The 21,876-nt window shown below is 48.2% G+C and overlaps 1 protein-coding gene across 2 annotated transcripts in view; it reads right to left on the bottom strand.

Annotated features, from left to right (window-relative positions):
* The window catches only part of KIFC1 (kinesin family member C1), a 40,021-nt gene that overhangs the window by 12,321 nt on the left and 5,824 nt on the right, over window positions 1–21,876 (bottom strand). Inside the window, exons 5-11 of one of the 2 annotated variants that reach the window (XM_058822604.1) lie at window positions 20,713–20,890; window positions 17,586–17,753; window positions 13,913–14,041; window positions 12,009–12,125; window positions 6,696–6,872; window positions 6,450–6,617; window positions 1,630–1,768 (exon numbers count right to left, since the gene is read on the bottom strand). In XM_058822604.1, the coding sequence (XP_058678587.1) occupies window positions 1,630–1,768; window positions 6,450–6,617; window positions 6,696–6,872; window positions 12,009–12,125; window positions 13,913–14,041; window positions 17,586–17,753; window positions 20,713–20,890 (1,076 nt within the window). The remainder of the gene's footprint in view (window positions 1–1,629; window positions 1,769–6,449; window positions 6,618–6,695; window positions 6,873–12,008; window positions 12,126–13,912; window positions 14,042–17,585; window positions 17,754–20,712; window positions 20,891–21,876) is intronic. The other variant, XM_058822603.1, reaches the window with a different exon arrangement.

Raw genomic sequence — 21,876 nt, 5'->3', positions numbered from 1 at the left:
GGGAAAAATGGGGGAAAAGCTGGGAAATTTAGGGAAAAACGCAGGGAAATTCAGGAATTCTGGGAGAATTTCAGGAATTCCAGGATATTCTGGGATATTTTGTGATACTCAGGGATCTTTTGGGATATTTTGGGATATTTTGGGATATTTTGGGATATTTTGTGAGTCCCTCACAGGCACAGCGCAGGTCACGGGCTGGGGAAAAAATGGGATTGGAGCTGGAAAAATGGGGGGAAACCCTGGGAAATTGGGGGAAAAGGGGGGGAAATTCAGGAATTCCGGGGGATTTTGGGAATTCCAGGATATTCTGGGATATTTTGGGATATTCTGGGATGTCCTGAGCCCCTCACAGGCACACAGCAGCTCCCAGGCTGGGAGAAACGAGGGGCAAATGGGGATGGGAGCTGGAAAAGTGGGGGAAAGCTGGGAAATTGGGGGAAAAGTTGGGAAATTCAGGAATTCCTGCTGGATTTGGGGAATTTTGGCAATTCCAGGATATTCTGGGGTGAGCTCTCAGAGGTGCAGTGCAGCTCCTGGGCTGGGAAATGAGGGGGAAAATGGGGGGAGAAAAATGGGATTGGAGGCGGAAAAAACAGGGAAAAAGCTGGAAAATTGGGTAAAAGCTGGGAAATTGGGGGAAAAGTTGGGAAATTCAGGAATTCTGGGGGAATTTTGGGAATTTGGGAGTTCCAGGATGTTCTGTGTGTCTCTGACGGGTGCAGTGCAGCTCCTGGGCTGGGATAAATGGGGATGGGAGTTGGAAAAAGTGGGGGAAAAGCTGGAAATTGGGGGAAAAGCTGGGAAATTCAGGAATTCTGGGGGATTTTGGGAATTCCAGGATACTCAGGGATATTTTGGGATACTCAGGGATATTTTGGGATATTTTGTGGGCCCCTCACAGGCGCACAGCAGGTCCCGGGCTGGGAGAAACGAGGGGCAAATGGAGATTGGAGCTGGAAAACTGGGGGGTAAAAGGGGGGGAAATTCAGGAATTGCGGGGGGATTTTGGGAATTCCAGGATAATTTGGGACATTTTGGGATATTTTGGGATGTCCTGAGCCCCTCACAGGCGCACAGCAGGTCCCAGGCTGGGATAAACGGAAAGGGAGGTGGAGAAAATGGGGTAAAAGCCGGGAAACTGGGGAAAAGCTGGGAAAATTCAGGAATTCTGTGGGGATTTGGGGAGCTCAGGGATAATTTGGGATATTTTGGGATAATTTGGGATATTTTGGGATGTCCTGAGCCCCTCACAGGCGCACAGCAGGTCCCAGGCTGGGAGAAACGAGGGGCAAATGGGGATGGGAGCTGGAAAACTGGGGGGAAAGCTGGGAAATTCAGGAATTCCGGGGGGATTTTGGGAATTCCAGGATATTCAGGGATATTTTGGGATATTTTGGGATATTTTGGGATATTCTGGGATATTTTGGGATATTCCAGGATATTCTGGGATATTTTGGGATGTCCTGAGCCCCTCACAGACGCACAGCAGCTCCCGGGCTGGGAGAAACGGAACGGGAGGCGGGAAAAATGGGGTAAAAGCCGGGAAACTGGGGGAAAGCTGGGAAAATTCAGGAATTGCGTGGGGATTTTGGGAATTGCAGGATAATTTGGGACATTTTGGGCCCTCACAGGCGCAGCGCAGGTCGCGGGCGGCGTGGTGGCCCTGGATGCGCAGCTGGAACACCGAGTGCGAGCGCGACGAGCGCTCGTTCAGCCCCGTGCGCGCCACCGAGCGCTGCGAGCCCGCGCGCACCAGCAGCTCCAGAACCTGGGGTGAACCGGGGAAAATGGGGAATGAGGGGAAAAACGGGGGAAAACATGGGGGGAAAAACAGGGGAAAAATGGGGAAAAACATGGGGGAAAAACAGGGGGAAATATGGGGAAAAACATGGGGGAAAAACAGGGGAAAAATGGGGAAAAACATGGGGGGAAAACAGGGGGAAATGGGGGGGGAATGGGGAAAAACATGGGGGAAAAACAGGGGAAAATGGGAAAAATATGGGGGAAACGGGGAAAAACAGGGGAAAAATGTGGGGGGATGGGGAAAAACAGGGGAAAACAAAGGGGGGAAATGGGGAAAAACATGGGGGAAAAACAGGGGAAAAATGGGGCGGGAATGGGGAAAAACATGGGGGAAAAACAGGGGAAAACGGGAAAAATATGGGGGAAACGGGGAAAAACAGGGGAAAAATGTGGGGGGAAAAACAGGGGAAAAATGGGGGGGGAATGGGGAAAAACAGGGGAAAACAAAGGGGGGAAATGGGGAAAAACATGGGGGGAAAAACGGGAAAACGGGAAAAATGGGGGGGAAATGGGGAAAAACAGGGGAAAAACATGGGGGAAAAACAGGGGAAAAATGGGGGGGAAATGGGGAAAAACATGGGGGGAAAAGGGGGGAAATGGGGGGGGAAACGGGGAAAAACATGGGGGGAAAAACAGGGGAAAAATGTGGGGGGAATGGGGAAAAAAAGGGGGCAAATGGGGAAAAACAAGGGAAAAAAGGGGGGGAAATGGAGGAAGAAAAGGAGGGAAATGGGGAAAAACAGAGGAAAACATGGGGGAAAACGTGAGGGGAAAAATGAGGAAAAACAAAGAAAAACATGGGGGGAAATGGAGGAAAAACATGGGGGAAATGGAGGAATAACAGAGGAAAAACATGGGGGGAAATGGGGAAAAACAGGGAGAAAACATGAGGGGAAAAATGAGGAAAACGAGGAAAAACATGGAGGGAAATGGGGAAAACGGGAAAACATGGGGGAAAACATGAGGGGAAAAATGAGGAAAAACATGGGGGAAAATGGGGGAAAAACAGGGGGAAAATGTGGGGGGAAATGGAGGAAAAACAGGGGGGAAAACATGGGTGAAAATATGAGGGGAAAAATGAGGAAAAACGAGGAAAAACATGGGGGGAAATGGGGAAAAACAGGGAAAAAATGTGGGGGGAAATGGAGAAAAACAGGGGAAAACAAAGGGGGGAAATGGGGAAAAACATGGGGGAAAACGTGAGGGGAAAAATGAGGAAAAATGAGGAAAAACATGGGGGGAAATGGGGGAAAACGGGAAAAAAAGGGGGGAAATGGGAAAAACAGAGAAAAAAAGGGGGGAAATGGAGGAAAAACGGGAAAACATGGGGGAAAACATGAGGGGAAAAATGAGGAAAAACATGGGGGGAAATGGGGGGAAAAAAGGGGAAAAATGTGGGGGGAAATGGGGAAAAACAGGGGAAAAAAAGGGGGGAAATGGGGAAAAACATGGGGGAAAACGTGAGGGGAAAAATGAGGAAAAACGAGGAAAAACATGGGGGGAAATGGAGGAAAAACGGGAAAAAAAAGGGGAGAAATGGGGAAAAACAGGGGGGAAAAAAGGGGGGAAATGGGGAAAAACAGGGGAAAACATGAGGGGAAAAATGAGGAAAAACATGGGGGGAAATGGGGAAAAACATGGGAAAACATGGGGGAAAACGTGAGGGGAAAAATGAGGAAAAACGAAGAAAAGCATGGGGGGAAATTGAGGAAAAACATGGGGGGGAAATTGAGGAAAAACAGGGGAAAAACATGAGGGGAAATGGAGGAAAAACGAGGAAAAACATGGGGGGAAATGGGGGAAAAACAGGGGAAAAATGGGGGGAAAAATGAGGGGAAAAACGAGGAAAAACATGGGGGGAAATGGGGGAAAAACAGGGGAAAAATGTGGGGGGAAATGGAGGAAAAACAGGGGAAAAATGTGGGGGGAAATGGAGGAAAAACAGGGGAAAACAAAGGGGGGAAATGGGGAAAAATGGGGGAAAACGTGAGGGGAAAAATGAGGAAAAATGAGGAAAAACATGGGGGGAAATGGAGGAAAAACAGGGGGAAAAAAAGGGGGGGAAAACAAGGGGGGAAAAAGGTGAAAAAATGAGGAAAGAGAGGGAGAAATGGAGAAAAACGGGGGAAAAATGGGAAAAAACAAGGGGGGGAAAAACAGGGGGAAAAATGAGGAAAAACATGGGGGGAAATGGGGAAAAACAAAGAGAAAAAAGGTGAAAAAACAGGGAAAAATGGGGGGAAAAAATGAGGAAAAACGAGGAAAAACATGGGGGGAAATGGGGAAAAACAGGGGAAAAAAGGGGGGGAAAACAAGGGGGAAAAAAGGTGAAAAAATGAGGAAAAACGAGGAAAACCAGGGAGAAATGGAGAAAAAACGGGGGAAAAACAAGGGGGAAAATGGTGGAAAAACAGAGGAAGAAAAGGAAAAAAAAGTTTAAAAAATGAGGAATAATGTAGAAAAAATGAGGGGAAAACAGGGGAAAAATGGGGGGAAAAGATGGGGAGAAAGGGGGAAACCACAGGGGGAAAGGGGGAAAACAGAAACCCCCAAATCTCCCCCTAAAACCCCCAAATCTCCCCCTCAAACCCTCAAATTTCCTCCTAAAATCCCCAAATTTCCCCCTAAAATCCCCAAATTTCCCCCTAAAATCCCCAAATTTCCTCCTAAAATCCCCCAATTTCCCCCTAAAATCCCCCAATTTCCTCCCCAAATCCCCAAATTTCTCCCAAAATCCCCAAATTTCCTCCTAAAATCCCCCAATTTCCCCCTCAAATCCCCAAATTTCCCCCTAAAATTCCCAAATTTCCCCCTAAAATCCCCAAATTTCCCCCTAAAATTCCCAAATCTCCCCCTCAAACCCTCAAATTTCCTCCTAAAATCCCCAAATTTCCTCCTAAAATCCCCCAATTTCCCCCTCAAACCCTCAACTTTCCTCCTAAAATTCCCAAATTTCCTCCTAAAATCCCCAAATTTCCTCCCCAAATCCCCAAATTTCCCCCTAAAATCCCCAAATTTCCTCCCAAAATCCCCAAATTTCCTCCTAAAATCCCCCAATTTCCCCCTCAAACCCTCAAATTTCCCCCTCAAACCCTCAAATTTCCTCCTAAAATCCCCAAATTTCCTCCCAAAATTCCCAAATTTCCTCCTAAAATTCCCAAATTTCCTCCCCAAATCCCCAAATTTCCTCATAAAATTCCCAAATTTCCTCCTAAAACCCCCAAATTTCCCCCTAAAATCCCCAATTTTCCACCTAAAACCCCCAAATTTCCACCATAAACCCCCCAAATTTCCCCCTAAAATCCCTAAATTTCCACCTAAAACCATCAAATTTCCACCGGAAACCCCCAAATTTTCACCAAAAAGCCCCAGAATTCCCCCTAAAACCCCCAGAATTCTGCATGCCCACCTGCTCCTCGCTCTGCACGGGCACCCAGGGGAGGTTGGGCACCTGCAGCCCCACATTGCCCACTCAGAAACCCAAAATTTCCACATAAAATCCCCAAATTTCCTCCCCAAATCCCCAAATTTCCTCCCAAAATCCCCAAATTTCCCCCTCAAACCCTCAAATTTCCTCCCAAAATCCCCAAATTTCCCCCTCAAATTTCCTCCCAAAATCCCAAATTTTTCACCTAAAATCTCCAAATTTCTCCCTCAAACCCTCAAATTTCCTCCCAAAATCCCCAAATTTCCTCCCAAAATTCCCAAATTTCCCCCTAAACCCCCCATATTTCCTTCTAAAATCCCCACATTTCCCCCAAAAACACCCAAATTTCCCCCTAAAACTGCTGTAAAACCCTCCTCAACTCCCAAATTTCCACCTAAAACCCCCAAATTCCAACCTAAAACTCCCCAAATTTCCCTATAAACCCCCCAAATCTGGGATGCCCACCTGCTCCTCGCTCTGCACGGGCACCCAGGGGAGGTTGGGCACTGCAGCCCCACATTGCCCACTCAGAACCCCCAAATTTCCACATAAAACCCCCAAAATGCCCATTAAATGCCCCAAATCTGGGATGCCCACCTGCTCCTCGCTCTGCACGGGCACCCAGGTGAGGTTGGGCACTGCAGCCCCACATTAACCCCAATCCCTCACCTGCTCCTCTCTCTCCACAGGTACCCAGGTGAGGTTGGGCACTGCAGCCCCACATTAACCCCATCATCCCCAGCCCCTCACCTGCTCCTCATTCTCCCTGGGCACCCAGGTGAGGCTGGGCACTGCAGCCCCACATTAACCCCAGCCCCTCACCTGCTCCTCGCTCTCCACGGGTACCCAGGTGAGGTTGGGCACTGCAGCCCCACATTAACCCCATCATCCCCAGCCCCTCACCTGCTCCTCGCTCTGCACGGGCACCCAGGTGAGGTTGGGCACTGCAGCCCCACATTAACCCCATCATCCCCATTTCCCTCACCTGCTCCTCGCTCTCCACGGGCACCCAGGTGAGGTTGGGCACTGCAGCCCCACATTAACCCCATCATCCCCAGCCCCTCACCTGCTCCTCGCTCTCCACGGGCACCCAGGTGAGGTTGGGCACTGCAGCCCCACATTAACCCCATCATCCCCAGCCCCTCACCTGCTCCTCGCTCTCCATGGGCACCCAGGTGAGGTTGGGCACTGCAGCCCCACATTAACCCCAGCCCCTCACCTGCTCCTCGCTCTCCACGGGCACCCAGGTGAGGTTGGGCACGTGCAGCTGGTCGCTGTCGGGTGCCAGCCTGCGGATCTCCAGCTCGGAGCCCCGCTCGCCCTTGGCCAGCAGCAGGTCGCGCAGCCCCTCGTTGTAGATCTCCAGGAAGCTGGCGGAGAAGCCGTACTGAGGGCGGCGCCGTGCCCGCCGTGCCCGCCCCGCGCCCGCCCCGGGGGTCTCGGGGGTGCCGGGGGGGGGGGTTACCTGCCAGCCCTTGCCCGCCAGCTCCTGGGCGCCGCGGAACAGGTGGCGCACGGCCCGCGGGATCATGCCCCGGGACTCGGGCGGGCCGGGCGGCGCCGGGCCCTCCATGGTGAAGGTTTTGCCGCTGCCCGTCTGCCCGTAGGCGAAGATGCACACCGGGTACCCGTCCAGCGCCGACTGGGGGGGAAATTCCAGAATTCAGGGGGGCTGGGGAATGGGAATTCTGCAGTGGGGACGCTCAGAGGGAACATTGACCCATCCAGAGCCGACTGGCGGGGAAAATTCCAGAATTTAGGGGGGTTTGGGAATGGGAATTCTGCAGTGGGGACGCTCAGAGGGAACATTGACCCGTCCAGAGCTGACTGGGAAAGAAAATTCCAGAATTTAGGGGGGTTTGGGAATGGGAATTCTGCAGTGGGGACGCTCAGAGGGAACATTGACCCGTCCAGCGCTGACTGGGAAAGAAAATTCCAGAATTTAGGGGGGTTTGGGATCACTCACAGGGGTTTGGGATCACTGAGAGGGATTTGGGAATGGTCAGAGGGGTTTGGGAACACTCAGAGGGAGCACTGACCCGTCCAGGGCCGACTGGGAGAGAAAATTCCAGAATTCAGGGGGGTTTGGGATCACTCAGGGGGGTTTGGGATCACTCAGAGGGAGCATTGACCCATCCAGGGCCGGCTGGGAAAGGGAATTCTGGGGTTCAGGGGGGTCTGGGATGGGTAAAAGGGACATTGACCCATCCAGGGCCGACTGAAATGGGAAATTTGGGATTTGGGAATGGTCAGAGGGGTTTGGGAACTCTCAGAGGGAACACTGACCCGTCCAGGGCCGACTGGAGCAGGAATTTGGGAATTCAGGGGGGTTTGGGATGGGCAGGAGGAACATTGACCTGTCCAGGGCCGACTGCCAAAGGGAATTTGGGATTTGGGATGGGCAGGAGGGTTTGGGATCACTCAGAGGGGTTTGGGATCACTCAGAGGGGTTTGGGATCACTCAGGGGGGTTTGGGATCACTCAGAGGGGTTTGGGATCGCTCACAGGGGTTTGGGATCACTCAGAGGGGTTTGGGATCACTCAGAGGGGTTTGGGATCACTCAGGGGGGTTTGGGATCACTCAGAGGGGTTTGGGATCACTCAGAGGGGTTTGGGATCACTCAGGGGGGTTTGGGATCACTCAGGGGGGTTTGGGATCGCTCACAGGGGTTTGGGATCACTCAGATTTGGGAATGGGCAGAGGGGTTTGGGATCACTCAGAGGGGTTTGGGATCACTCAGAGGGGATTTGGATTCTCAGATTTGGGAATGGGCAGAGGGGATTGGGATGGTCAGAGGGGTTTGGGATTCTCAGATTTGGGAATGCTCAGAGGGGTTTGGGATCACTCAGGGGGGTTTGGGATCACTCAGAGGGATTTGGGATTCTCAGATTTGGGAATGGTCAGAGGGGTTTGGGATCACTCAGGGGGGTTTGGGATCGCTCAGAGGGGTTTGGGATCACTCAGAGGGGATTTGGATTCTCAGATTTGGGAATGGTCAGAGGGGTTTGGGATCACTCAGGGGGGTTTGGGATCGCTCAGAGGGATTTGGGATTCTCAGATTTGGGAATGGGCAGAGGGGTTTGGGATCACTCAGGGGGGTTTGGGATCGCTCAGGGGGGTTTGGGATCACTCACAGGGGTTTGGCATTCTCAGATTTGGGAATGCTCAGGGGGGTTTGGGATCACTCACAGGGGTTTGGGATCACTCACAGGGGTTTGGGATCACTCAGTGGGGTTTGGGATCACTCAGGGGGGTTTGGGATTCTCAGCCAGATTTGGGATTCTCAGGGGGATTTGGGAACGGCGGGAGGATTTGGGAATGGATCCCCTGGAAGATCTCCTGCTGGGAGGCTCTGGGTGGGATCTGGGGGAGCTGAGCAGGATTTGGGTGGAATTTTGGGATCCAGGTGGGATTTTTTTTTTTGACATTTGGGATTTTTTGGGGGATTTCTGGAATGCACCCACCTGCACCAGCAGCTGGATCGCCCTGAAGATTTCCTGCTGAGAGGCCACGGGTGGGATTTGGGGCTGGATTTGGGTGGAATTTTGGGGTTTTTGGGGTGCACACCCACCTGGACCAGCAGCTGGATCTCCCTGAAGATCTCTGGGTGGGATTTGGGGCTGGATTTGGGGCTGGATTTGGGTGGAATTTTGGGGTTTTTGGGACACTCACCTGGACAAGGAGCTGGATCTCCTTGAAGATGTCTGGGTGGGATTTGGGGCTGGATTTGGGTTGAATTTTGGTATTTTTGGGACACTCACCTGGACCAGCAGCTGGATCTCCTTGAAGATCTCTGGGAGGGATTTGGGGTTGGATTTGGGGTTGGATTTGGGGCTGGATTTGGGGTTGGATTTGGGTGGAATTTTGGGAATTTTGGGGTTTTTGGGACACCCACCTGCACGAGGAGCTGGATGTCCTTGAAGATCTCTGGGTGGGATTTGGGGCTGGGATTTGGGTTGAATTTTGGGGTTTTTGGGACACTCACCTGGACAAGGAGCTGGATCTCCTTGAAGATCTCTGGGTGGGATTTGGGGCTGGATTTGGATGGAATTTTGGGGTTTTTGGGGTGCACACCCACCTGGACCAGCAGCTGGATCTCCTTGAAGATCTCTGGGTGGGATTTGGGGTTGGATTTGGGGTTGGATTTGGGTGGAATTTTGGGGTTTTTGGGACACCCACCTGCACCAGCAGCTGGATCTCCCTGAAGATCTCTGGGTTGGATTTGGGGTTGGATTTGGGGTTGGATTTGGGTTGAATTTTGGTGTTTTTTGGGACACTCACCTGGACAAGGGGCTGGATCTCCCTGAAGATCTCTGGGAGGGATTTGGGGCTGGGATTTGGGGCTGGATTTAGGTGGAATTTTGGGAATTTTGGGGTTTTTGGGGTGCACACCCACCTGGACCAGCAGCTGGATCTCCTTGAAGATCTCTGGGAGGGATTTGGAGCTGGGATTTGGGGGAAATGGAGCCGTATTTTGGGTGGAATTTCAAAGATTTCAGTATCCAGTTGGGATTTTGGGATCCATGTGGAGATTTTTTGGGATTTTTGGTATTTTTGGGGCACCCACCTGGACCAGCAGCTGGATCTCCTTGAAGATCTCTAGGAGGGATTTGGGGTTGGATTTGGGGTTGGATTTGGGTTGAATTTTGGGGTTTTTGGGACACCCACCTGGACCAGCAGCTGGATCTCCTTGAAGATGTCTGGGTGGGATTTGTGGTTGGATTTGGGGTTGGATTTGGGGTTGGATTTGGGTGGAATTTTGGGGTTTTTGGGGCACCCACCTGGACCAGCAGCTGGATCTCCCTGAAGATCTCTGGGTGGGATTTGGGGCTGGATTTGGGTGGAATTTTGGTATTTTTGGGACACTCACCTGGACCAGCAGCTGGATCTCCTTGAAGATCTCTGGGAGGGATTTGGGGTTGGATTTGGGGCTGGATTTGGGGTTGGATTTGGGGTTGGATTTGGGTGGAATTTTGGGAATTTTGGGGTTTTTGGGACACCCACCTGCACGAGGAGCTGGATGTCCTTGAAGATCTCTGGGTGGGATTTGGGGCTGGGATTTGGGTTGAATTTTGGTATTTTTGGGACACTCACCTGGACAAGGAGCTGGATCTCCTTGAAGATCTCTGGGTGGGATTTGGGGCTGGATTTGGATGGAATTTTGGGGTTTTTGGGGTGCACACCCACCTGGACCAGCAGCTGGATCTCCTTGAAGATCTCTGGGTGGGATTTGGGGTTGGATTTGGGGTTGGATTTGGGTGGAATTTTGGGGTTTTTGGGACACCCACCTGCACCAGCAGCTGGATCTCCTTGAAGATCTCTGGGTGGGATTTGGGGTTGGATTTGGGGTTGGATTTGGGTTGAATTTTGGTGTTTTTGGGACACTCACCTGGACAAGGGGCTGGATCTCCCTGAAGATCTCTGGGAGGGATTTGGGGCTGGGATTTGGGGCTGGATTTAGGTGGAATTTTGGGAATTTTGGGGTTTTTGGGGTGCACACCCACCTGGACCAGCAGCTGGATCTCCTTGAAGATCTCTGGGAGGGATTTGGAGCTGGGATTTGGGGGAAATGGAGCCGTATTTTGGGTGGAATTTCAAAGATTTCAGTATCCAGTTGGGATTTTGGGATCCATGTGGAGATTTTTTGGGATTTTTGGTGTTTTTGGGGCACCCACCTGGACCAGCAGCTGGATCTCCTTGAAGATGTCTGGGAGGGATTTGGGGTTGGATTTGGGTTGAATTTTGGGGTTTTTGGGACATTTACCTGCACGAGGAGCTGGATCTCCCTGAAGATCTCTGGGTTGGATTTGGGGCTGGATTTGGGTGGAATTTTGGGAATTTTGGTATTTTTGGGGCACCCACCTGGACCAGCAGCTGGATCTCCTTGAAGATCTCTGGGTGGGATTTGGGGCTGGATTTGGGGTTGGATTTGGGTTGAATTTTGGGGTTTTTGGGACATTTACCTGGACCAGCAGCTGGATCTCCCTGAAGATCTCTGGGTGGGATTTGGGGCTGGATTTGGGTGGAATTTTGGGGTTTTTGGGACACCCACCTGCACCAGCAGCTGGATCTCCTTGAAGATGTCTGGGTGGGATTTGTGGTTGGATTTGGGGTTGGATTTGGGGTTGGATTTGGGTGGAATTTGGGGGTTTTTGGGGTGCACACCCACCTGGAGCAGCAGCTGGATCTCCCTGAAGATCTCTGGGTGGGATTTGGGGCTGGATTTGGGGTTGGATTTGGGGTTGGATTTGGGTGGAATTTTGGGGTTTTTGGGGCACCCACCTGGACAAGGAGCTGGATCTCCCTGAAGATCTCTGGGAGGGATTTGGGGCTGGATTTGGGTTGAATTTTGGTATTTTTGGGACACTCACCTGGACCAGCAGCTGGATCTCCTTGAAGATCTCTGGGAGGGATTTGGGGTTGGATTTGGGGCTGGATTTGGGGTTGGATTTGGGTGGAATTTTGGGAATTTTGGGGTTTTTGGGACACCCACCTGCACGAGGAGCTGGATGTCCTTGAAGATCTCTGGGTGGGATTTGGGGCTGGGATTTGGGTTGAATTTTGGTATTTTTGGGACACTCACCTGGACAAGGAGCTGGATCTCCTTGAAGATCTCTGGGTGGGATTTGGGGCTGGATTTGGGTGGAATTTTGGGGTTTTTGGGGTGCACACCCACCTGGACCAGCAGCTGGATCTCCCTGAAGATCTCTGGGTGGGATTTGGGGTTGGATTTGGGGTTGGATTTGGGTGGAATTTTGGGGTTTTTGGGGCACCCACCTGCACGAGGAGCTGGATCTCCTTGAAGATGTCCTGCTGGGAGGCGGCGGGCGGGAAGACGCGGTCGAAGCTGAAGTCGTAGCGCAGCTCCGCGCGCCGCTCGCGCCCCACCTGAGACTGGGGCGGAAACGCAACAATTGGGGCAAAAAAATGGAGATTTGGGGCACAAAAAATGGGGGTTGGGAGGGGAAAAAGGGGTTTGGGGCAGGAAAAAGGGGTTTGGGGAGGGGAAAAAGGGGTTTGGGGGAGGAAAAATTCTTTTTTTTGTGGGGAAAAATGTGATTTTTCGTTGTTTTTTTTTTCCATTTTTGGGGAGAATCCCTGATTTTTCAGCCCCCAAGAATTCGCATTTTTTGGGGGGAGAAAAGGTCAGGTTTGGTGGGAAAAGTAGAACAATTTTAGGAGGAAGGGGTTTGGGGGAGAAAAGCATTTTAACAGAAAAAATGTGAGGGGAAAGGCGAAAAGGGATTTTGGTTTGGGAAGGAGTTTGGGGTTTTTAGAAAAAGGAGATTTGTGGCAAAAAAAAAAAAAAAAAGGGGGGATTTGGGGCAGAAAAAATGGGGTTTGGGAGGAGAAAAAGGGGTTTTGGGGAGGAGGAAAAAGCCTCTTATGGGGAGGAAAGTGATTTTTGTGAAGGAAAAAGTCAATTTTGGGGGGAAATGACTGAGTTTTTAGCCCAAAAATAAACTTCATTTTTTGGGGAGAAAGGGTCAGGTTTGGGGGCAAAAACATCGATTTTAGGAATGAAAAGAAGAATTTGAACAGAAAAATGTTGTGGGAAAAGGCAAAAAAAAGGGATTTTGGTTTGGAAAGGGGTTTGGGGTTTTTTTGCGAAAATTGAGATTTGGGGAGAAAAGGGAATTTGGGGGGAAATTGGGAATTTGGGGAGGGGAAAGGAGATTTTGGGGGGGAAATCAGGGATTTTTGAGGGGAAAAGGCCATTTCTGAGAGAGGAAAAAGGGCATTTCTGAGAGAGGAAAAAAGGCATTTTTGGGAGAGGAAAAAGCCATTTTTGAGGGGAAAAAGCCATTTTAGAGAGAGGAAAAAGGCATTTTTAAGAGGGAAAAAGGCATTTTTGAGGGGAAAAAGGCATTTTTAAGAGGGAAAAAGGGCATTTTCGAGAGAGAAAAACGCCATTTTTGAGAGAGGACAAAAGCCATTTTAGAGAGAGGAAAAAGGCATTTTTGAGAGGGAAAAGGCATTTTTAAGCGGGAAAAGCCCATTTTTGAGAGAGGAAAAAAGGCATTTTTGGGAGAGGAAAAAGTCATTTTTAAGGGGAAAAAGCCATTTTTGAGGGGAAAAAGGAATTTTTAAGAGGGAAAAGGCATTTTTGAGAGAGAAAAAAGTCATTTTAGAGAGAGGTAAAAGGGCATTTTAGAGAGAGAAAAAAGCCATTTTTGAGAGAGGACAAAAGCCATTTTTGAGAGAGGAAAAAAGGCATTTTTAAGAGGGAAAAGCCATTTTTGAGAGGAAAAAGGCATTTTTAAGAGGGAAAAAGCCATTTTTGAGAGAGGAAAAAAGGCATTTTTGGGAGAGGAAAAAGTCATTTTTGAGGGGAAAAGGCCATTTTAGAGAGAGGAAAAAGGCATTTTTAAGAGGGAAAAAGGGCATTTTCGAGAGAGAAAAAAGGGCATTTTAGAGAGAGAAAAACGCCATTTTTGAGAGAGGACAAAAGCCATTTTAGAGAGAGGAAAAAGCCATTTTTAAGAGGGAAAAGCCATTTTTGAGAGGAAAAAGGCATTTTTAAGAGGGAAAAAGGCATTTTTAAGAGGGAAAAAGCCATTTTTGAGGGGAAAAAGGCATTTTTAAGAGGGAAAAAGCCATTTTTGAGGGGAAAAAGGCATTTTTAAGAAGGAAAAAGGCATTTTTGGGGGCAAAGGCATTAGTGGCCCTGGGGCTCTCACGTCGTCGGGCCGGGTGAGCAGCAGGCTGCGCGCGTCGCCCTCGGGGAAGTGCAGGTGGGGCAGCCCCCGCTGGCGCTGCAGCTCCTCCGGCAGCAGCGGCCGCACGCGGCAGAACACGCGGATGTTCCCCTGCGCGGGGAAACAGAAACGGAAACAGAAATAAAATTATACATGTAAATGTAAATATATGTATATCAATGGGATTGAGGGTGGAACACGCGGATGTTCCCCTGCGCGGGGAAACAGAAACGGAAACAGAAATAAAATTATACATGTAAATGTAAATATATGTATATCAATGGGATTGAGGGTGGAACACGCGGATGTTCCCCTGCGCGGGGAAACAGAAACGGAAATAGAAATAAAATTATACATGTAAATGTAAATATATGTATATCAATGGGATTGAGGGTGGAACACGCGGATGTTCCCCTGCGCGGGGAAACAGAAACAGAAATAGAAATAGAAATAGAAATATAAGTGTAAATATGAACAGGATTGAGGGTGGAACACGCGGATGTTCCCCTGCGCGGGGAAAGAAATAAATAATAGAAATGTAAATGTAAATGTAAATGTAAATACAAATACAAATACAAATACAAATATAAATATAAATATAAATATAGATATAAATAGAAATAGAAATAGAAATGTAAATATATGTATATCAATGGGATTGAGGGTGGAACACGCGGATGTTCCCCTGAGGAGGGAAATAGAAATATAAATAAAATTATAAATGTAAATGTAAATGTAAATATAAATATAGATGTAAATATGAACGGGATTGAGGGTGGAACACGCGGATGTTCCCCTGCACAGGGAAAGAAATAAATAATATAAATATAAATATAAATATAAATATAAATATAAATATAAATATAAATATAAATATAAATATAAATATATGTATATAAATGGGATTGAGGGTGGAACACGCGGATGTTCCCCTGCGGAGGGAAATAGAAATATAAATAAAATTGCAAATGTAAATGTAAATATAAATATAAAGATAAACATATATAAATATAAATATATGTATATGTATATCAATGGGATTGAGGGTGGAACACGCGGATGTTCCCCTGCGCAGGGAAAGAAATAAATAATATAAATATAAATGTAAATATAAATATAAGTGTAAATATGAACAGGATTGAGGGTGGAACACGCGGATGTTCCCCTGCGGAGGGAAATAGAAATATAAATAAAATTATAAATGTAAATGTAAATATAGATGTAAATATGAACGGGATTGAGGGTGGAACACGCGGATGTTCCCCTGGGGACGGGAAAGAAATGGAAATGTAAATATAGATATAGATATAGATATAAATATAAATATAAATAATACAAATGTAAATGTAAATATAAACGGGATTGAGGGTGGAACACACGGATGTTCCCCTGGGGAGGGAAAGAAATGGAAATATAGATATAGATATAGATATAGATATAGATATAGATATAGATATAGATATAGATATAGATATAGATATAGATATAGATATAGATATAAATGTAAATGCAAATATAACTATAAAAATAAATATAAATATAAATGGATATAAATGGGATTGAGGGTGGAACACGCGGATGTTCCCCTGGGGAGGGAAAGAAATATAAATATAAATATAGATTATAGATATAAATATAGATATAACTATAAATATAAATATAGATATAGATTATAGATATAAAAGTAAATATAAACGGGATTGAGGGTGGAACATGCGGATGTTCCCCTGGGGAGGGAAAGAAATGGAAATACAGATATAAATATAAATATAAATATAAATATAAATATAAATGGGATTGAGGGGTGGAACACGCGGATGTTCCCCTAGAAATGGAAAAATAAATATAAATATAAATGGATATAAATGGGATTGAGGGGTGGAACATGCAGATGTTCCCCTGGAAATGGAAAATAAATATAAGTATAAATGTAAATATAAGTATAAGTATAAATCTAAATCTAAATATAAATATAAATATAAATATTAATATTAATATAAATGGGATTGAGGGGTGGAACACGCGGATGTTCCCCTGGGAAATGGAAAAATAAATATAAATATAAAAGGGATTGAGGGTGGAACACGCGGATGTTCCCCTGGGAAAGGGGAAATAAATGGAAAATAAATATCAATATAAACGGGATTGAGGGTGGGGTTAGTGGGAAAATAGAAATATAAATGGGATTGAGGGTGGGGTTAGTGGGAAAACAGAAATATAAACGGGATTGAGGCATGGGACATGCAGATGTTCCCCTGGAAAATCAAAATATAAATGGGATTAAGGGGTGGGATTAATGGGAAAACAGAAATCTAAAGGGGATTGAGGGTGGGGTTAATGGGGGTGCCCCTGGGAAACACGAACACAAACACAGATGTTACCCTGGGAAATCAAAATATAAACGGGATTGAGGGGTGGGGTTAATGGGGGTTCCCCAGGGAAAACAAAAGCTGGGATTGAGTCACTGAATTCATGGATGTTGCCCTGGAAAACCCCAAAAATTTGGAATTCAGTCATTGGGCCCAATCCTGGAAGTCTCTCCCCTCAGGAACCGGGGGTCTCCCCTCACACAGAACACACAGATGTTTTCCTGGAAAAATCCCACAACAATGGGGTTCAGCCCTCAGAAGCAGTCCTGGGGGTCTCCCCTCACACAGAACACACACATATTTCCCTGGAAAACACCCAAAAATTTGGAATTCAGTCATTGGGCCCAGTCCTGGAGGTCTCTCCCCTCAGGAACCGGGATCTCCTCACACAGAACACGCAGATGTTTTCCTGGAAAAATCCCACAAAAATGGGGTTCATCCCTCAGGAGCAGTCCTGGGGGTCTCCCCTCACACAGAACACACACATTTCCCCTGGAAAACTGAAAAAAATTTTGATTCAGTCACTGGGCCTGGTTCTGGGGGTCTCTCCCCTCAGGAACTGGGGGTCTCCCCTCACACAGATTGTGCAGATGTTTCCCTGGAAAAATCCCACAAAAATGGGGTTCAGCCCTCAGGAGCAGTCCTGGGGGGTGTCTCCCCTCACACAGAACACACAGATATCCCCCTAGAAAATCTCAAAACATCAGGATTTAGTCATTGGACCTGATCCCAGGTGCCTCCCCCCTCAGGAACCAGGGCTCTCCCCTCATACAGAACACGCAGATGTTTTCCCCGACAAAACTCCACAAAATCAGGATTCAGCCCTCAGGGGCAGTTCCAGCGTCTCCCCTCACATAGAAAACACAGATATCGCCCTGGAAAACCCCCCCAAAAAAGTGATTTATTCATTGGGCCTGCTCCTGGGGGTCTCTCCCCTCAGGGCCCGGGCGTCTCCCCTCACACAGACCACACAGATATTTCCCTGATAAAACCCCAAAACATCAGAATTTAGTCACTGGGCCTGATCCGGGGTGTCTCTCCCTCAGGAACCATGGGTCTCTCCTCACACAGACCACACAGATATTTCCCTGATAAAACCCCAAAACATCAGAATTTAGTCACTGGGCCTGATCCGGGGTGTCTCTCCCTCAGGAACCATGGGTCTCCCCTCACGCAGACCACACAGATATTTCCCTGATAAAACCCTGCCAGCCCCCGATTCCCCTTCAGTAACTCCCCCACAGAACACACGGCCATTCCCCTGAACAACCCCCCCAGGGCCGTACCCGGAGCTCCTGGATGTCGTTGTGCAGGCGGCGCCGCTCCATCTCCAGCAGGTGGATGCAGTCCTCGCGCTCGGCCAGCAGCGCCTGCTTCGAGGCCTCGAGCTCGCGCAGCGCCGCCACCTGCTCCAGCTGCTCCTGCAGCTGCTGCTGCGTCTGCTGCAGCTGCGCCTGGGGGGGAAGGAAAAAGAACTAATTTCCCCACTCCCCAATTCCCCCACTCCCCAATTCCCCCACTCCCCAATTTCCCCACTCGCTGCTGGGCCTTCTCCAAAAAAAACTGAAAATTCCCTTATTGCCACTCGCTGCTGAGCCTTCTGCAAAAAAAAAAAGAAAATTCCCTTATTCCCCCCTCGCTGCTGAGCCTTCTGCAAAAAACCCTCAAAATCCCCAATTTCCCCCTCACGTCTGAGCCTTTTGCAAAAAATCCTCAAAATCCCCAATATTTCCCCATCACTTCTGGGCCTTTTGCAAAAAATCCTCAAAATCCCCAATTTCCCCACTCACTTCTGAGCCTTTTGCAAAAAACCCTCAAAATCCCCAATTTCCCCCTCGCGTCTGAGCCTTCTGCAAAAAAAAACCTCAAAATCCCCAATTCCCCTTCGCTTCTGGGCCTTCTGCAAAAATCCCTCAAAATCCCCAATTCCCCCCTCACTTCTGAGCCTTCTCAGCTGCTCAGTACATAAACTCGCACAATAATCCCAGTTTTCCTCATATTTTACAGATTTTCTGACATTCCCCAAGGAATTTGGGGTTAAATTCCCGTATTTTGAGGCGTTTTCTGAGGGGTTTCAACACAATCCCTCATTTTCCCGCCTTTTTTTTCTGGCGCCCCCTAGCGGATTTCGAGTTGAAACGCAGCAAAAATGATTCAAATTCCCTTTTCTTTCCCCCAACATTTTGCACCCTCACTCCTGAGCCTTTCCAGCTGCTCACTAGAGAAACTCTCAAAAAAATCCCGGTTTTCCTCATGTTTTGCAGATTTTCTGACATTCTCCATGGAATTTGGGGTTAAAATTCCCATATTTTGAGGCGTTTTCTGGTGCTCAGTAGAAAACATCACAAAAAACCCGCCTGGTTTTCCTCATGTTTTGCAGATTTTCTGACATTCCCCAAGGAAATTTGGGTTAAAATTCCCATATTTTGAGGCATTTTCTCAGAGGTTTCGCCACAATCCATGTAAAGCCCTCATTTTCCAGCCTTTTTTTTGCACCCTCTAGCAGATTTCGAGTTGAAACCCAGCAAAAATGATTCAAATTCCCTTTTTTTATCCAACATTTTGAACACCCTGAGGGATTTTGGGTGCAAAAGCAGTTGAGTTGTCAAAAATTCCCATTTTTCACAATTTCCCCCGTATTTTTAGGCACTCCCTGAGAAATTTTGACACCAAAAAATCCAGAATTGACACAAACCCCTCATTTTTCCAACCTTTTCTGGTGCTCCTGGTGGCTTTCAGCCTGGACAGTGACTGTACAGCTCCAAAATCCCAGTTTTTCAATAATTTTGTAGCACCCTGAAGGATTTTGGTTGTAAAAGCAGCTGAATTGGTGAAAATTCCCATTTCTACCACATTGCGAGGAATCTTCTTAAGAATTTTTGACACCAAAAAGCCGGAATTGCCACAAACCCTCATTTTCCTGCTGTTTTCTGAGGCCTCTGGAGCAACAAAATGGCTCCAAATTCCTGGGGTTTGTGGATTCTGAAGCATCCCCTGAAGCATTTTGAGTGCAAAAGCAGCTGAATTGGTGAAAATTCACATTTTTCTCAAATTTTGAGGCACTCCCTGGGAGACTCCCACACCAAGAAAGCCAAAATGGGCGTAAATCCCACATTTTCCTGCATTTTTCTGGCCCCCCAGAGCAACAAAACATCTCCAAATTCCTGGGGTTTGTGGATTCTGAAGCACTCCCTGAGGGATTTTGGGTGCAAAAGCAGCTGAATTGGTGAAAATTCCCATCTTTCCCAAGTTTTGAGGTTCCCCTGAAGGGTTTTGACCCCAAGAAAGACAGAATTGGCACAAACCCCACATTTTCCCAACTTTTTTTGTGTCCCTTGAGAGATTTCAGATCAGAGAGCAACAAAACAGCTCTAAAATCCCAGGGTTTTGCACATTTTCAAGAGCCCTTGAGGGATTTTGGGGACAGAAGCAGCTGGATTGGTGAAAATTCCCATTTTCCCCACATTTCAAGGCACTTTTGAAGTGATTTTGGTGCCAAAAAAGCCCAAATTGGTGTCAACCCCTCATTTTCCCGCCCTTTTTGGCGCCCCCTGGCGGATTTTCCCCTCACAGCTTCCCGCCATTTTTTGCCCCCAATGGATTTCAGGTCAGAGAGCAACACAAGACCTCTAAAATCACAAAGTTTTGCACATTTTCAAGAGCCCTTGAGGGATTTAGGGGACAGAAGCAGCTGAACTGGTGAAAATTCCCATTTTCCCATATTTCAAGGCACTTTCAGAGCAATTTTGGCGCCAACCCCTCATTTTCCCGCCCTTTTTGGCGCCCCCTGGCGGATTTTCCCCTCACAGCTTCCCGCCATTTTTCTGCCTAAAGGATCTCAGATCAGAGAGCAACAAAACGGCTCCAAAGTGCCAGAGTTTTGCACATTTTCAGGAACCCTTCAGGGATTTTGGGGACAGAAGAAGCTGGGTTGGTGAAAATTCCCATTTCTCCACATTTCAAGGCAATTCAGAGCGATTTTGGTGCAAAAAAAACCCAAATTGGTGCCAAGCTCTCATTTTCCTGCCCTTTTTGGCGCCCCCTGGTGGATTTTCCCCTCACTGCTTCCCGCCATTTTTTGCCCCCAATGGATTTCAGGTCAGAGAGCAACACAAGACCTCCAAAATCCCAAAGTTTTGCACATTTTCAAGAGCCCTTGAGGGATTTAGGGGACAGAAGCAGCTGAACTGGTGAAAATTCCCATTTTCCCATATTTCAAGGCACTTTCAGAGCAATTTTGGTGCCAACCCCTCATTTTCCCGCCCTTTTTGGCACCCCCTGACGGATTTTCCCCTCACAGCTTCCCGCCATTTTTCACCAACCCCCTCCAACAATGGATTCCAGATCAGAGAGCACCAAAATGGCTCCAAATTCCCGTTTTTTCCGGGATTTCTCAGGAATTCCGAGCCCTACCCCGGTGTTCTCCAGCTGCTCGGACAGCTCCTGTGCTCGACCCAGGGCCTCATCCCTCTCCTGCCGCCGCTGCTGCTCCTGCGCCTGCAGCCGCCGCTCCTTGGCCACCAGGGCCTCCACCCGGTGCTGGCTCTGCTCCAGCTCCTCACGGTACTGGGACACCTCCAGCTCCAGGGAGCTGCTCCAAAGAAATGGGGCAATGCCATAAAATGGGAGAATCCCGGGTTTTGAGCCATTTGGAGGCATTTTGGGTGAGTTTCTTGAGGGGTTTTGAGAGATTTTCAAGAGAGTTCTGAGGGAATTTTGGGGATCTGCAGGGAGTGTGAGCCCCGGCTCTGCTGCAGCTCCTCACAGTACTGAGACACCTCCAGGTTCAAGGAGCTGCTCCAAAGAAATGGGGCAATGCCATAAAATGGGAGAATCCCGGGTTTTGAGCCATTTGGAGGCATTTTGGGTGAGTTTCTTGAGGGGTTTTGAGAGATTTTCAAGAGAGTTCTGAGGGAATTTTGGGGATCTGCAGGGAGTGTGAGCCCCGGCTCTGCTGCAGCTCCTCACAGTACTGAGACACCTCCAGGTTCAAGGAGCTGCTCCAAAGAAATGGGGCAATGCCATAAAATGGGAGAATCCCGGGTTTTGGGGAACTTGGAGAGTTTTAGGTAAGTTTCTTGAGGGGTTTTGAGGGATTTTCAGGAGGGTTCTGAGGGAATTTTGGGGATCTTGAGGGAGTTCAGCCCCGGCTCTGCTGCAGCTCCTCACAGAACTGAGACACCTCCAGCTCCACAGAAACAACAACCCCATAAAACTGGAGAATCCCGGATTTTAGGGAAGTTCCAGGTGGTTTGAGTGAGTTTCTGGAGGGGTTTTGGGGTAATCTGGGGATTTTGAGCAATGTTCAGGAGGGTTCTGAGGGAGTTTTACAGATCGTGAGGGGATTTGGGGAATTTTCTGGGATTTTCTGAACGGTTCTGAGGGAATTTTTGGGATCCTCAGGGGTTTTGAGGGAATTTGGGGAAATTTCAGGGATTTACAGAAGAGTTTTGAGAGAATTTTGGGGATCTTGAGGGAGTTTGAGCCCCGGCTCTGCTGCAGCTCCTCACGGCACCGAGACACCTCCAGCTCCAGGGAAACAACAACCCCATCAAACTGGAGAATCCCAGATTTTAG

Source organism: Ammospiza caudacuta, chromosome 33 (genome assembly GCF_027887145.1).
Source record: "Ammospiza caudacuta isolate bAmmCau1 chromosome 33, bAmmCau1.pri, whole genome shotgun sequence".
Lineage (NCBI taxonomy): Eukaryota > Metazoa > Chordata > Aves > Passeriformes > Passerellidae > Ammospiza > Ammospiza caudacuta.
Note: the sequence above shows the minus strand (reverse complement) of the source record. Positions and strands in the feature narration are given on the sequence as shown.